General features: G+C 36.2%; 1 protein-coding gene across 2 annotated transcripts in view; it reads left to right on the forward strand.

Moving 5' to 3' along the window:
* The window catches only part of LOC124595472 (L-xylulose reductase-like), a 49,814-nt gene extending 35,040 nt beyond the window's left edge, over positions 1-14,774 (forward strand). For both annotated transcript variants that reach the window (XM_047134228.1, XM_047134229.1), the window contains exons 3-5: positions 2,670-2,784; positions 2,869-3,079; positions 14,428-14,774. In XM_047134228.1, coding sequence (XP_046990184.1) covers positions 2,670-2,784; positions 2,869-3,079; positions 14,428-14,531 — 430 coding nt within the window. In that variant the 3' untranslated portion in view covers positions 14,532-14,774. The remainder of the gene's footprint in view (positions 1-2,669; positions 2,785-2,868; positions 3,080-14,427) is intronic.
* Positions 14,775-15,101: the final 327 nt, after the last annotated feature.

A 15,101-nucleotide genomic window follows, 5' to 3' on the forward strand; every position in this document is an offset into this window, starting at 1 on the left:
TAATAAAACCTTTAAATGATTAAATATGACCAATTGGGATCTCTGGTGAGTTACTGAAGTTATTAGATTGTGCCAATCATAATATTCTGTTAGAGACATTAAGTTTTTATGGAATACATAGTTCAGCAAATGCCTGGTTTAGTCCTTAGTTAAGAAACAGAGTCCAGAAAGTTACCATATGCTGTTTGAGTAGTACAAAGATGCCACACTACATGCATGGGAAAAAGTACAATCTGAGCCTCACAGGATTCAATTATTGGTCCACTACTATTCTTGCTTTATTTTAACGACCTACCTTTTCATTTGAATCAGGGGGCAGAATTAGTCCTGTCTGCAGATGATTCAAAAATTGAAGCATTATTGTGAACAACAACACAGTTCACATAGTCTTTACATGTCAAAAATACGCCACCCCAATTAATCTAGTATAGCAACAATAAATAATAAACAGGATAGAAAATTATAATTTCTTAAGTGTGCATGTTACTGAAAACATAAACTGGAGAAACTGATTGCAGTTGTTTATAACAGACAAAGTATAAAAGATGGAAACACACTGTGCATGTTACTGCATAGAAGAAGGTTCAAAGTTTTGGCACAGCTGCACTGTTATTTGTTAGTAGCAATATGGCAACTACACCACAAGAGAAATCATTTTTTGTGTTGGAATTTGCACAAAGTCAAGTTACTGTTGAAGTGCAACATGCTTTCTGCTGTCAATTCAGCAAGAAGCCACCTCTGCACAAGCAAATTTATGACCGGTTGCATGTGCAAAGGGAAGAGCCCTGGCTGTCCACACACTTCTGATGAAAATATGAAGCATGTTCACATGGAGCCCTCAGAAGTACACAAGATGCGCTGGCCAGGAACTTCAGTTTCCTCAAATGATGGTGTGGTGGGTTCTGAAATGACACCCGCATCTGAAGCCTTACAAGTTTCAGTTACTGCAGCAACTGCGTCACAATGACCATAGTAGAAGGTATGAATTTTAAATTTCAGTTCTCCAGGATATGCTAGGAGACAATTTTTGCAAATGACTCATCTTTTCATAGCAATTAGTATTTCATCTATCCTGTCACCAGACCTCACACTTGGCAGTTCTTTTCTGTTGGGCTACATAAAACACAGAGTTTTTCTTCCACCTATGGTAACTTCTCTTCAAGATCTGAGAAATTAAACTGTTGATGCTGTTGATTCAATAAACAGAGGCCTGTTGATTCTTGTGTGGAATGAAAGGGCCTACCATGTCAATGTTTTCTGAGTGTTGCATGGTGCTCATGTTGACTGTATGGCAAGCGTCTATGTGAACAACATCTAAGGCATGGTATATGTATCTCAAAGATTCAGGATGTAAATAAATAAATAAAAACACAAAACTTTGAAACGTCCTCTATCCAGTGAAATGCACAATGTGTTTCTATCTTTCACAGTTTGTCTATAATAAGCAATTGATATCTTTTCTTTCTTTTTGATTCATCTTGTACAGTAAAGCAGCTGAAACTTTTAGGTTTGACTATTTTTGCCATAAGGATAATTGCCAACCTTGGGGATATAGAAGTCAATAAGTTAAAACAGTTTGCAATTTTTCATTCATTGATGTCTTCTGTTCTGGGGTAACTTAAGCAAAAACTATCCATTGCATGAAAGAAAGTAATTTGAATTATTTGTGGAGGTCACACATTTATATTTTGCAAGTATGTCTTTAAACAGCTGGAAACATTTACCGCAGCCTCACAGTACTCTTATTCACTTAAGAAATCTGTTATCAACAGTCCATTTCAGTTTGAGAGTAACAGAGATATTCATAAGTACATCACTAGAACAAAAAATGACCAGCATTACCCTTTAATGAACCTAACTTTGGCACAAACAGAGATGAAATATGCAGTGATAACAATCCATGAACATCTATCCATGGAAATAAAATGTCTGACAGATAATAGAAGTTTTTTCAAAAGTAAATTACATGGTGTGAATGTAGACTTTTCCAGTGTATTCTACAGATGAGAAGTTCTTGGGTCTCCAGTTGGGTGTTGAGTGTTAAAGTACAATGATGTTTCGAAGAATGTCATACTCATCACCTTCTGACAATGTGTCAAGATATTGTGAATGCCATAATAGCTACAATGCCATAATAGATACAATAAAAAGTGGTCTTTACTATTTACAAGAAAAAATGATACCTGTTATAGATGTAGATATCACTCATCTGATCTTTTGTGTCCTCATATTTCTTATTATAAACAGTCTGCCCCAATAGCTGAGTGGTCAGTGTGATGGATTGCTGTCCTATGGGCCCGGGTTCGATTCCCGGCTGGGTTGGGGATTTTCTCCACTCAGGGACTGGGTGTTGTACTGTCTTAATCATAATTTCATCCCCACCCGGCACGCAGGTCGCCCAATGTGGCATTGAATGTAATAAGACCTGCACCAAGACGGCCGGACCTGCCCCACAAGGGGCCTCCTAGCCAATGTTGCCAAACACTCATTTCATTTTTTTTCATTGTAAACAAACTTAAAATAATGATAATTCTTTAATAAAACTTTATTTTTGTTGTAGTACCATTACAAAGGTTTTATTTTATATTTTTCTTCATAATATCATGAAACTCATTGACTATAAAATAGTTCAATAGTGATTTGCTAATTTAGTCATTCTGATTTCTCAGTACATTTGCAGTCAATGTGAAGCCCGTAATTAATGTCAGCCAGGTCGTTGTTGAAGGTATGGTAAAGAGAAAGACTGGAGGGAGCATTGTAAACATCTCTTCACAAGCTTCACAGGTGACTGAAATATGACATTAATGTAAATAAAATTGTGAAAGTTATAAACATTTCAATATTTATTATCAAACATGCATTTTTCAGGCCGCTCTTCTAAATCATACAGTGTACTGTGCCTCAAAAGCAGCAGTTGATCAGATCACGAAAGTAATGGCTGTGGAATTAGGACCACATAACATTCGAGTGAATACTGTAAATCCCACAGTAGTTTTAACAGAAATGGGTAGATTTGCCTGGAGAGATCCAGAAAAGGCATCAAAGATGCTGTCCGAGATACCACTTGGCAAGTTTGCAGGTATGTAATAAAACTGCAAAACACACTTTGATACCATTCTGTCTAAATACATGTTATAATTCAATGAAATTAAATTCACCATTGATGTATGTTATTAAATAGGAGAACAGGTGTTTCCCACTTTTGATTAACACAAGTCAAAATAGTCAAAGGGCAGCCTCTATTTTTGTACTACACAGATAAATAGTAAGTGAAATCTTACAGAACAGATGGTAATTGATTACTTAAATTTGGTTCACTATCCACAATTTATTTGTGCACAGGCAATATAAATACGCAAAAAGCAACAAAAATAATTTATGACAATAAAGTGTTTGATCCTATTTTAATATTTACTGTCAGAAGACAGTGTCTGGTCACACTGTCTTGACCATTTCCAATAGACACAATATGATCTTAGTATAAATTGATTTTACTGCATCCATCTTTCTGATTAGAACTTTATGCATTACACTGTAGTGGACTTTCATCACAAAAATCTTCCGAGCATTAACTTTCACATGGAAACTTGTGTCCTAAGTTCCAACTCAATTATCAAAACAAAGAGTCTATAGTTTCCTTAAATAACTACGTGGAAGCAGAAATTTTTTCTTCATTTCATTTATAAATTGTAAAATGTACTTCAGCTTTAATTCATTATCACCACCATCAGCAACTGGAAATCACTTGTTCGAAAAATGTCTCCTCCCTTATACATTCATCATGATCTTCACCTATCTCTATTCAAGTTTATTTTACACATTTTTCTAAAGCCATATAAAGACATTCGGTTTTTTTCTTATGTCTTGGGATTCAGCAAACTGCTTAAGTTACTACCTGTTTACCAAAGAGTTACCCCAACCCCCATACTGCCAACAGCCTTGCTGAAGTGAGTGAAGAAGGAGGTGGAGTTTCAGGGTATCCTCTTGCCCTTTGTGTGGGAAAATGAGCTAAAGGTGGAAGAATATGAAATGTGCAATGGCGTGAGGATGCAGAAGGCAACAGCAAAAACTACAGTAGAGATACATAATGTGTATGTACAAACTTGAGTTAAGATGGCAATGACAATAGGTGTGTGAAGATCAAGTTCCATGAAAAATATAAAAAAGAATGAGTCTTTATCTATTCAATGCAAAAAAAGGTGTCATGACTTGACCTGGAGAATGTCACTCCTGTGAAGTTAAAGAAAAAAACCAAATAATATCATTACAAGATCAAAATTGAGTGAAAAACTGTGGCAGTGACATCCATATGTAAACATTGTGATGACTCTTGTCTTGTTTTAACTACAAAAAACAGTGAAATTGATGATCTTAAAAGAATTGTAGCCTTATTGGAGAATCAGCTGCAAAACACTGGTTGTAAAACTCAGCAAACAGTGCATCGACTCAACATCAATGAAATATCAGCTACTTACCAGTGATGTAATCAGAGCAAGAATCACAGTGGGAACCAGCACAAAACTAGGAAACTTAAAAGTAAATGCATCAAATAGCTATTATGACAAAAGCGATTTTACAAATTGTCACTCAGAAACATATGAGAACAGAAAATAATTACAAACAACAGCAGCAATGCACTGTAAAATTTTTCACTCATGTTGCATAATAAACAATGAAATGTGATTAAAAAATCTGTTGACTGGCCTCTGGTGTGCTAAAAAGAATGAAAAGTCTAAATTTTTGCTCAATTCAATATGGCCGCGAGTGTAGAAGTGTATAATCCTAAGACGAGAAAAAGTTACAGTTATGTACTAAAAAAGGGAGTGTGCGAGAATTGTAACGTCGAAATAACAAATTTAAGAGAACGAGTTTCAGGTCTACAATTCTTAATCAACACTTTAAGAAGCGAAATCACCACACTCAAGAATGAAAATCGGGAACTACGGTCGAAGAACAAATCATCCGAAGTGGCACCTGACGAAAGGCACAAATCGTCCGAGTGGACAGAAGTGAGACACAAAGGTAGGACTTTAGCTGGAAAAATGAAAACGAACTTTGCAACAGCAGTTACATTTACGGATAAAAACAAATACGGTGTTCTGCAGTCCAGTGATGGAGTTAAAGACAGTGTAAATTATCCAGACCATTCAAAAGACAATGCGTTGAAAACGAATGGTCACTCTGGGAAAAATGTTGATAAACGGGAAACAACAGGTAAAAAGAACAGTGTGCTTTTTCTAACAGATAGCCATGGCAGGAATTTATCAAATATGTTTCCAGAAATAAATCGAGACTTAGCAGTGACCAGTGTTGTTAAACCTGGAGCGGGAACTAAACACGTTTTAGACGCTTGCATTCAAACAAAATCCACGCAAGAAAATGACTTTGTCGTTTGCATAACGGGATCAAATGATGTTGCGAAAAATGAAGCAGATGTCTGCGTAAAAGTGCTTCAGAACTTTCTAGAAAAAAATAAATCAAGGAATACAGTTGTTGCTACAGTGCCTCATAGGCACGATCTAATCTATAGTTCGTGCGTTAATAAAGAAATTCGAAGAACGAATATTAAAATAAAGAAACTGTGCTCTGAATACGCAAATTGTGCTGTGGTCGATATAAGTAAACTTAAGCGTAACCTTCACACCAGACACGGGCTCCACCTAAACTATGAAGGGAGAAAGTTTGTTTGCGATCGTGTCAATGAAATAATTAAAGAAAGACTCACACGGAATAAAACGATCTACGAAAGTAGCGGTTTGAGTAATACCTGGAATGTACGTCATTTTTTTGTATAAAAGTCTGTGAATCGGCGGGTAATAAACCTCCTGTACTTGAACTAGCTGCTAAAAGCGACATTCGAATGAGAGAGTGTTCTCAGACAATAAACAATAAAGATAAATCTGTTACTGTGATGCAAACGAACATTCGCTGCATTAGGAACAAAGTATTACAATTAGAACATTTGTGCAGTATTGAAAACGTTGATGTTGTTTGTATCTCAGAACATTGGCTGACAGACGATCAAGTACAATATTTTGTTCCTCAGGGGTATGCTGTTGGAGACATTATGTGTAGAAGTGAAAGAAAGAATGGAGGTGCCCTAATATTTGTTAAAGATAGTATAATGTTTACTAAAATAGATGTTAGCTCTTACTGTGCAGAACTAGATGGAGAATTTAGCTGTATAAGACTAAACGTAGAGAATACCATAATTGTTAGCTTATATAGATCACCAGGAGGAAATGTAAATACATTTTTCGAAAGATTTGAGCTGCTTATGAGGAAAATACTAAAATCTAACATAAAACTAATTATCTGTGGCGATTTCAACATTGAAATGGCCAACAGTGATGAACATGTTACTAGAACGTTTTTTAATATCTTAAGATCACTAAATTTACAATGTACAAATTACACACCAACACGGGATAAGGCGTGCTTAGATAATATTATAGTAAATTTTTCTAGAGATATGTACGACGTCAGACTTGCCAGTGGAGCCCTAGCTGATCATGAACCATTGATTTTAACATTCTCCTGTGATCAGTTGCCTAAATCAGACAAATCAGTCAGAATCAAGTCTAATGCCACATGGGTAAGAGGGCAGAAAGATGAATATATTAATTTATTTATTGACAGAATATCTTATGTTAACTGGGACTTTGTATACAACACACAACCTGGAAAGGGTGCTGGTGAAATGGTGTTTAACAAATTCCTGGAAATACTCATAGAGTTATGGTACTCCTGCTCACCATTAATCAAAAGTAGCCCTAAACATAAACAGAAAAACAAACAGCTAAAATGGTATACAGATGAGCTAGCTCTCACTAGGGAGGAGATGCTCAAACTGTACAGAATATATAAAAATTCTTGTAAAGAAGGACCTGAGCTAGATAATACTTCTTATAGAGCTTATCTAAAATCTAAAAAAATCTACAAAGACAAACTGTCCTTGGCCAAAAAACAAGCATGTGAACATTACATTGAAAGTGCTCCCAACAAATGTAAAGCAGCATGGGATATCATCAACCAATATAATTCACAAACCCATACACAAGATGCAATGCTGGTCCCAGAAGAAGTAAATAATTACTTCCTAACCTCAGTGAGTGAGCTGAAAAACAAAATCAAACAAAATGGCACTTGTGCACTAGATCATCTTTGTGCTGTGCCCCATAGTATGTATACTTTCCACTGGAATGTTGTCACCCCAGAGGATATTGTAAAAGCTGTGGCAAGGTTCACCAACTCCAAAAGCATGGACTGTTATTGGTTTTCTAATTATCTAATGAAAAAAATAATACACCTTATCTGTCAACCTCTTTCTTTTATTTTTAATATTTGTTTAGAATCTGGAGTTTTCCCAGATGCACTCAAAACTGCTAAAGTAATACCGGTCTTTAAAATGGGAGATAAGCATCTGCCCCAAAACTATCGACCAGTTTCTATTGTCCCAATTTTTTCTAAAGTTTTTGAATATGTAATGTACAGTCAACTAAATAACTATTTTGATAAGCATGATCTCCTCTCCAACAGACAATTTGCATATCAGCATGGTAAAAACACCACTACTGCTGTCACTGAAGTTGTTAACCAGGTGTTAACTGCATTCGAAAATAAGGATCTAGTGTCAGTCGTACTGTGCGATCTTAGCAAAGCCTTCGACTGCATACCATCTAACACCCTACTTGCAAAACTGGAATTTTATGGCATACACAAACCATCTTTGGATGTAATCGAATCATACTTAAGTAACAGGAGACAGTATGTATCAATTAAAAATAGATGCTCCTCACTTAAGGAAGTTCGGACTGGAGTGCCTCAGGGCTCGGTCCTAGGTCCTTTTCTGTTTATCATTGCAATTAATGACTTACCTTACCATGTAGGAGCAAATTCAGTTGTGTGTTATGCAGATGATACAACGTTGCTCAATGCACACCATGACACAACAGAACTGCATCAGGCAGCACAGGAAAAACTAGAACTAGTAATGGATTGGTTTTCTTCTAATGAACTCCTGTGTAATCCTGATAAAACACAAGAGCTAATTCTGGGTTTAACTACAGCTGTTGAAAGCAAATCAATACAATTATTAGGATTCCACATTGACTCAAAATTAAACTGGGAGGAACACATTAGCCATATCTGCAAGAGAATAGCAAGAGTGTGTTATCTCATCTGGAGACTGACAGATATAGTCACTGATGAGTATCTAAAGGTGGTATATTTTGGCCTCTTTCAGTCACACATTTCCTACGGCATATTGTTATGGGGACATTCTTGCTTTGTCAGTGAAATTCTGAATATTCAAAAAAAAGTAATTAGAATAATAAGCAAAGCTAAGCCCAAGGAACACTGCCATCCCCTCTTTATCAAGCACATGATATTAACTGTGGTGAATCTATACATCTACACAGCCCTGCTTTATGTCAAAAGCAACTTAAATGAGTTCGAGACCAGAGAGAACATACATCCCCACAACACCAGAGGCAAACTGGACTTTGACATACCAAGACACAGACTCACAAAGACTGCAAACTCACACAAAATAATGAGTTTAAAACTCTTCAATAAACTTCCAGCATCTGCTCGGTCACTGACCAATAATATTTTCAAACGTAAGGTTTATGACTGGCTTCTCAAACACCCATTTTATAAGATAACAGAATATTTTGAAATAAGCATTGACATTAGTATATAAGAATATTCCTAAAAGAAAAGGAATTAAATTGTAAAAACTTTACTGTAAAGTTGTTGTTAATTGTATATTTAATGTTCAGACCTATTCCGCTGTAAGTGGTCAATGGTGAATAAACTGAATATAATAATCATGGTCATCAGATATCAGAAAAGGTGTCACATACAGAAACTAATGTGTGTCTAAGCCTTTCAACCAGGAGCAGGCTTTGAAGAAATGACAGAAACAGTGGTGAAATCATGTGAAAACCTTGGCCCAAAAGAATTTTGTTGTAATTTGTCCAGCAGCAAATGAATTTGCCAGAGATAAGGGTAGCGAACTCATCACAGTTACTGAAAGTGTGCTATTCAAATTAGGCAACACAAATGTAGCTGTTGTAAATCAACCACACAGATATGACCTACCTCCTTGGCCATGTGTAAATAAAGTAATAGGAAGAGTAAGGTAAACAAAGAGGTAGATAAAGTATGCATAAATTTGCATATGTTAACTTCATAAATGTAGGCAAGCTATGCAGATTCATGCATAACAGCCATGGCCTGCATTTCAGTCACAGTGGGAAGCAATTTTTGGTTGAAGAAATCTGTCTTTCAGTAAACTTGAAGCACAAGAGGCATAGTATAGAAGCAGTTCAAAGTACTTTGGACAAATGGGTCGTAAAGAAAGATGTGGTGGCTTATGAAAAGAGTGAAAGACTTTTCTAGGGAAGTAGACTGCATCACAGAAAAATGTGACACAGAACTGAACTGCAAATACAAATTAAAGATTGTACACCAGAATGAACAGTCATTAACAAAAAAAGTTGATGAAATAAATATGCTCCTCAATAGAGAATGGAAAGATGTTTTTGTTTTATGTTTTTGTGAACACAGTTACAAAATGAATATTTTCATCACTTAAAAACATTGCATACTACACTTGCAAACTGCTTTCATAGAATGGACTCAAAACATGGGGAACTTGTATATATGTAAAAGAAAATGTAGATTATAAGAGTATAGCCTCTGTATGCAAACTAAGTTGTGAAAGAGACTTTGAAACCTCATCTGTTGAGTTAATGTCTGAAAAAAACTATTATTTTATGTGTGAATAGATTTCCTGTTAGCAGTATGAGTGTTTTTTCAAAACGCTGGACCTTGCTTTAGGCAAACTCAAGACAACTGGGAAAACAATGGCACTGCGTGTAGATTTTAATATTGATGTTCTGTGCCGTAGTTCTCACAGAGAAAAGTTCTTAAATATCATAAAAGCCTACAGTTTACATCTGACTGTTAGCTCTCCAACACATGTAACAAAAACTAGTGTCACTCTCCTTGATCAGGTAGGTGTAAACATGACAAGTGTACATCAGAAAACTTTGATACTGGCAATAGTGACCACCTTTCATAATTACTAACTATACCTGTCAATCAGATTTCGTCCAGTGAACAAAATATTATCCATAAAAGGAGTTATAGTTAGAAAAGTACTGAACACTTCCAGTATCTAATCAGAGAACAATCTTGGAGTGAAGTATATTATACCTCTATTAGCAATGAAAAGATGGAAATTTTTCGAACATTTTCAAGCATAAACTTGACATAGCTTTTCCACAAAGGAAAGTCATTTCCAGAGGCACAGACAGATTCAAAAACTGGAATACATCAGGCATTAGAGTATCTTGTAAAAGAAAGTGAGAATTTTTTCTGCATTCAAAAACTGACAGCAGTCCAGAATTTCTTAGTTATTTCAAAAAATACAAGTTGGTTTTGAAATGTGTTATAAAAAGAGGCAAAAATTAATGAAAATGACAAATATAGTATGAATTCATCCAATACAACTAAGTCCATGTGGAAATCTGTGCAGGATCTTAGGGAAGAAGACAGCTCACAAAAATATTTTGATATAGCACGATGGCAAGAATGTCACTGATCTTAGGGCAGTTGCAAACAACTTCAGTTCTTATTATGCAACTATTGTTGGAAAATTAGTGAAGGAAAAATTTGGTAATCCATCTAATACAGCATGGAAAGAACTTTCATCTATTGAAATAAATAATATATCCATGTTCCTCAGTCCAATAGGCCCAGCTGAACTCCTAAATACTGTTAATTTACTGAAGAGTAATTACTCAGCTGGTATTGATGATATTCCAGATTATATTATAAAAATTATAGCAAGACACTTATTCTCTCCTTTATTAGACATATGCAGTTCATACTTATCAAGTGGTGTCTTCCCACAGCAATTGAAAATTGCACAAGTAATACCCTATATAAAAAAAAGTGACCTGTAATGTATGGATAACTATAGGCCCATGTCACCACTGTAAGGGTTTTTGAAAATTATTGAAAAAGTGTTCCTTTTAGAACAAACTAAAGTTTTCAACAAGAATAATTTATATCTGGATGTGAACATGGCTTCACCACAGTAGTCAACTGAAACAGTGACTTTTAACCTGGTAAACTATTCTTTTAAATGCAGTGGACAACCACAGAAAAATCTCAGGTTTATTCTTGCACCGAGCAAAATCTTTTGACGTTATTGATCATTGTGTGCTCCTGAGAAAGCTCGAACAGTATGGTATAAGAGGTGTGCCGAATCAGCTGATTAAATCATATTTAGAATATCACTCTCAGGTAACTGAAATTAAGTACATGGAAGGAAATGAACTCCAGGTACAGCTTACAGGACCACGCGGACTAAGTCATGGTGTTCCACAGGACTCAATTCTTGATCAGTTTCTGTTTTTGGTATATATTAATGATTTCCATTACATGTTAGGGATTCACAGCCAGTACTGTTTGCAGATGACACCAGTCTATTGATTGAAAGAATAAAGAAGAAAATCTTACCGCATCTGCAAACGACATTATGAAAGAAGCGTCTGAATGCCTTACCAGAAACAGTCTAACAGTCAATCCCCCCCAAAAAAGTACTTATGAATTTCCACACAGATCAAAATGAAAATGCAGCACAACCAGTAATATATGTAGATAACCAAAACATTAGTGCTGTCACTGAAACTAAATTTCTTGGGATTCATTCCAGTAAAATCTTAAATGGAGCTCTCATTTCACATCTCTAAATTCAAAACTAGCATAAGTGAGCTATGTAGCAAGAATTCTTTGCAACAATACTAGTGCAGAAACAGTTAGGGCTGTATACTTTGGCATGCAAACCTTTCTTTAATGATCTAAAGATCTTACCCCTTCCCTGCATTTATATACTGGAAGTACTCATGCATGTCAAAAAAAGTATACTGAGAAAAGAAACCTTTTTCCTCAAAACAAAAGTGCCTACAGTTACAGTAGAAGAACAGACAGTGACATACATGTTTGTCATTGTAACACTACATTATACCAAAAAGGTGCATATCATGCACCTTTTACCAAGATATATAAAATCTGTTTCTGAACTACGAAACTTCAAAAAGTCTGTGGCAGCCTACCTGCTGCAAAACTGCTACTATTCAATCTCACAGTATCTTATGCAAGAAAAAGTGTAATTTGTATCTTTAATTGTAGAAATAAGTTATAAATATACAGTATTTAATCAAATTTATAGTTATTAACAGTATAGATTCCAATTTGTTATAAAAATTTAAATGATGTATATTTGATGTTACAAAACCAATAGCTAGAAAGATTTTCTGTCCAGTATACTTGTACGAAATATGTAGTGAAAAAGAGATTTATATGGACAAATAAATAAATAAATAAAATGTGGCCTGTTACTGAAAAAGTTCTGTATTCATCCCCTTTTTGGATCTCCAGGAAGCGACTGTCAACATGAAGGTTACCATGAGAAAATAATGAAAAAATCAAGAGTGTGGAATGTCAAAAGTTTAAACATGGTGGGAATGGTAGAAAAACTGGACAGGGAATTGCAAAGGCTCATTCTAGAGGGTGAACGTTAATAAAAACTGACAAACTGCAAGGACAACTTCCTGACTGAAATTGGAGGAAAAAAGGTGCTATGAACATGTGTCTGGAAATGGGCAGTGTGCATGTAATGACAAAAAATTGTCCTGGAACATAGTACAGAGATGTATCATATCATGTCACAACAGATGTCCAAAGTGGACTTCATGAGATGAAATGCATGCATTCACATATCACATCATGGATTACCACACTTTGGCTTACACTATATTGGTGGAATACTTGCCTGGAGCTTGTACTAGGATTTGTCTCAATATCTTGTAGAAAGTGGTCTTCCAGATCTAGTGTATGCACAATTCACTGCCTCCCCGCACATTCATCTGTCTGAAAGGACCCATGATCGCATAAACACCAAATTGGCTTGAAATTTTGTGTGGTGTGGTCGGTTTCTGCGAGGGTATTTGTTTTGGTATGGCTGTGCTACCTCTCGACCATTTCCATCTGCTTGGCTGTATAGAAACACCATATTGGCTTTCCCCGACATAAATACCAGACATTCTGCTGCTTGCATTATGCTGCATCAAATACCCAACCTGCAACACACAAGGAACAAATGGCATTTGGTCAGAGGAACTCTCAAAGGATACTACAGTAAAGAGGTAAATTATGCAGTGACAGCCAATTTGAGTTACTAGTCTAATGGTACAAAGACCAGGTCAGATAAGAAGGTTAAATAAAAAGAAAATTCATTGAAACTTCCTGGCAGATTAAAACTGTGTGCCCGACCGAGACTCGAACTCGGGGTCTTTGCCTTTTGCGGGCAAGTGCTCTACCAACTGAGCTACCGAAGCACGACTCACGCCCGGTACTCACAGCTTTACTTCTGCCAGTACCTCGTCTCCTACCTTCCAAACTTTACAGAAGCTCTCCTGCGAACCTTGCAGAACTAGTACTCCTGAAAGAAAGGATATTACGGAGACATGGCTTAGCCACAGCCTGGGGGACGTTTCCAGAATGAGATTTTCACTCTGCAGCGGAGTGTGTGCTGATATGAAACTTCCTGGCAGATTAAAACTGTGTGCCCGACCGAGACTCGAACTCGGGACCTTTGCCTTTCGCGGGCAAGTGCTCTACCAACTGAGCTACTGAAGCATGACTCACGCCCGGTACTCACAGCTTTACTTCTGCCAGTACCTCGTCTCCTACCTTCCAAACTTTACAGAAGCTCTCCTGCGAACCTTGCAGAACTAGCACTCCTGAAAGAAAGGATATTGCGGAGACATGGCTTAGCCACAGCCTGGGGGACGTTTCCAGAATGAGATTTTCACTCTGCAGCGGAGTGTGCGCTGATATGAAACTTCCTGGCAGATTAAAACTGTGTAGTAAAGTTTGGAAGGTAGGAGACGAGGTACTGGCAGAAGTAAAGCTGTGAGTACCGGGCGTGTGTCGTGCTTCGGTAGCTCAGTTGGTAGAGCACTTGCCCGCGAAAGGCAAAGGTCCCGAGTTCGAGTCTCAGTCTGGCACACAGTTTTAATCTGCCAGGAAGTTTCATATCAGCGCACACTCTGCTGCAGAGTGAAAATCTCATTCAGGAAATTCATTATTGAGTTTCTTGACAATTCCTAATCTATAAATAAACATTTATTAATAAATCTGTAGTAATTACATGACAAAAGCATAGTATGTCCACTTTTATTTTTCACTATTGTAGATAATCACCTGTAAATGTTCTGCATGCACCTATGCAACTGAATTATGTTAAATTACCTATGAACTGATTTATTTTGTTTGATTATGATGATATGTAAATAGTCAATGGACTCTGTAAATTTTAATTAATAAAATGTTTTATTCTGTTTTCAGAGGTTGAAGACATTGTCAATGCTGTTCTGTTTCTGTTAAGTGACAAAGCAGCGATGGTAAATGGAATCACTTTGCCTGTGGATGGAGGTTTCCTTGCCCACTAATGTAACTGATCCACTTTTCACTGCTGTTTTGTGGCAGTTACAGTTTTGTCTGTACTATACACAAGCAGTAGAAATACTATGCAAGCTATTAATTCCAGTATGGTAAAAACAGTAATATTTGTTGAAGAAAATATGTTGAAAAATCAGACACATTGATAGATGATACCAGTATGTCAGGAAATGTATTTCTCTATTACCATTTATGATGACTATGGCACAAGAATAAATTTTTCTCATAAACAAGAGCATCCTACGCTATTCATGCTATTCTTTATTCCAAAACAATATCCATAATGGAAGTTTTGTCAAGAAACTTCATGCGCAATACTTCCTCTTTCTTCAAGGAAATGTACATCTGAAATAAGCAATTTTGTTTTTCAAATTTAGTGTAAAAGGCCATACTGTATGTAGATGCAAAAGTATTTGAAGCAGTTGTAATGGAGCTGAAAGTGAAATGTACATGTAAATAGAGACAATTTGATAACCTTCATTTGTTTAACTGAACTATGTGTCACATGGGTAAGATACTGAAGTCATATTCAGGAGGCCATTGATTCAAATCTCCCTTGC

Source organism: Schistocerca americana, chromosome 2 (genome assembly GCF_021461395.2).
Source record: "Schistocerca americana isolate TAMUIC-IGC-003095 chromosome 2, iqSchAmer2.1, whole genome shotgun sequence".
Lineage (NCBI taxonomy): Eukaryota > Metazoa > Arthropoda > Insecta > Orthoptera > Acrididae > Schistocerca > Schistocerca americana.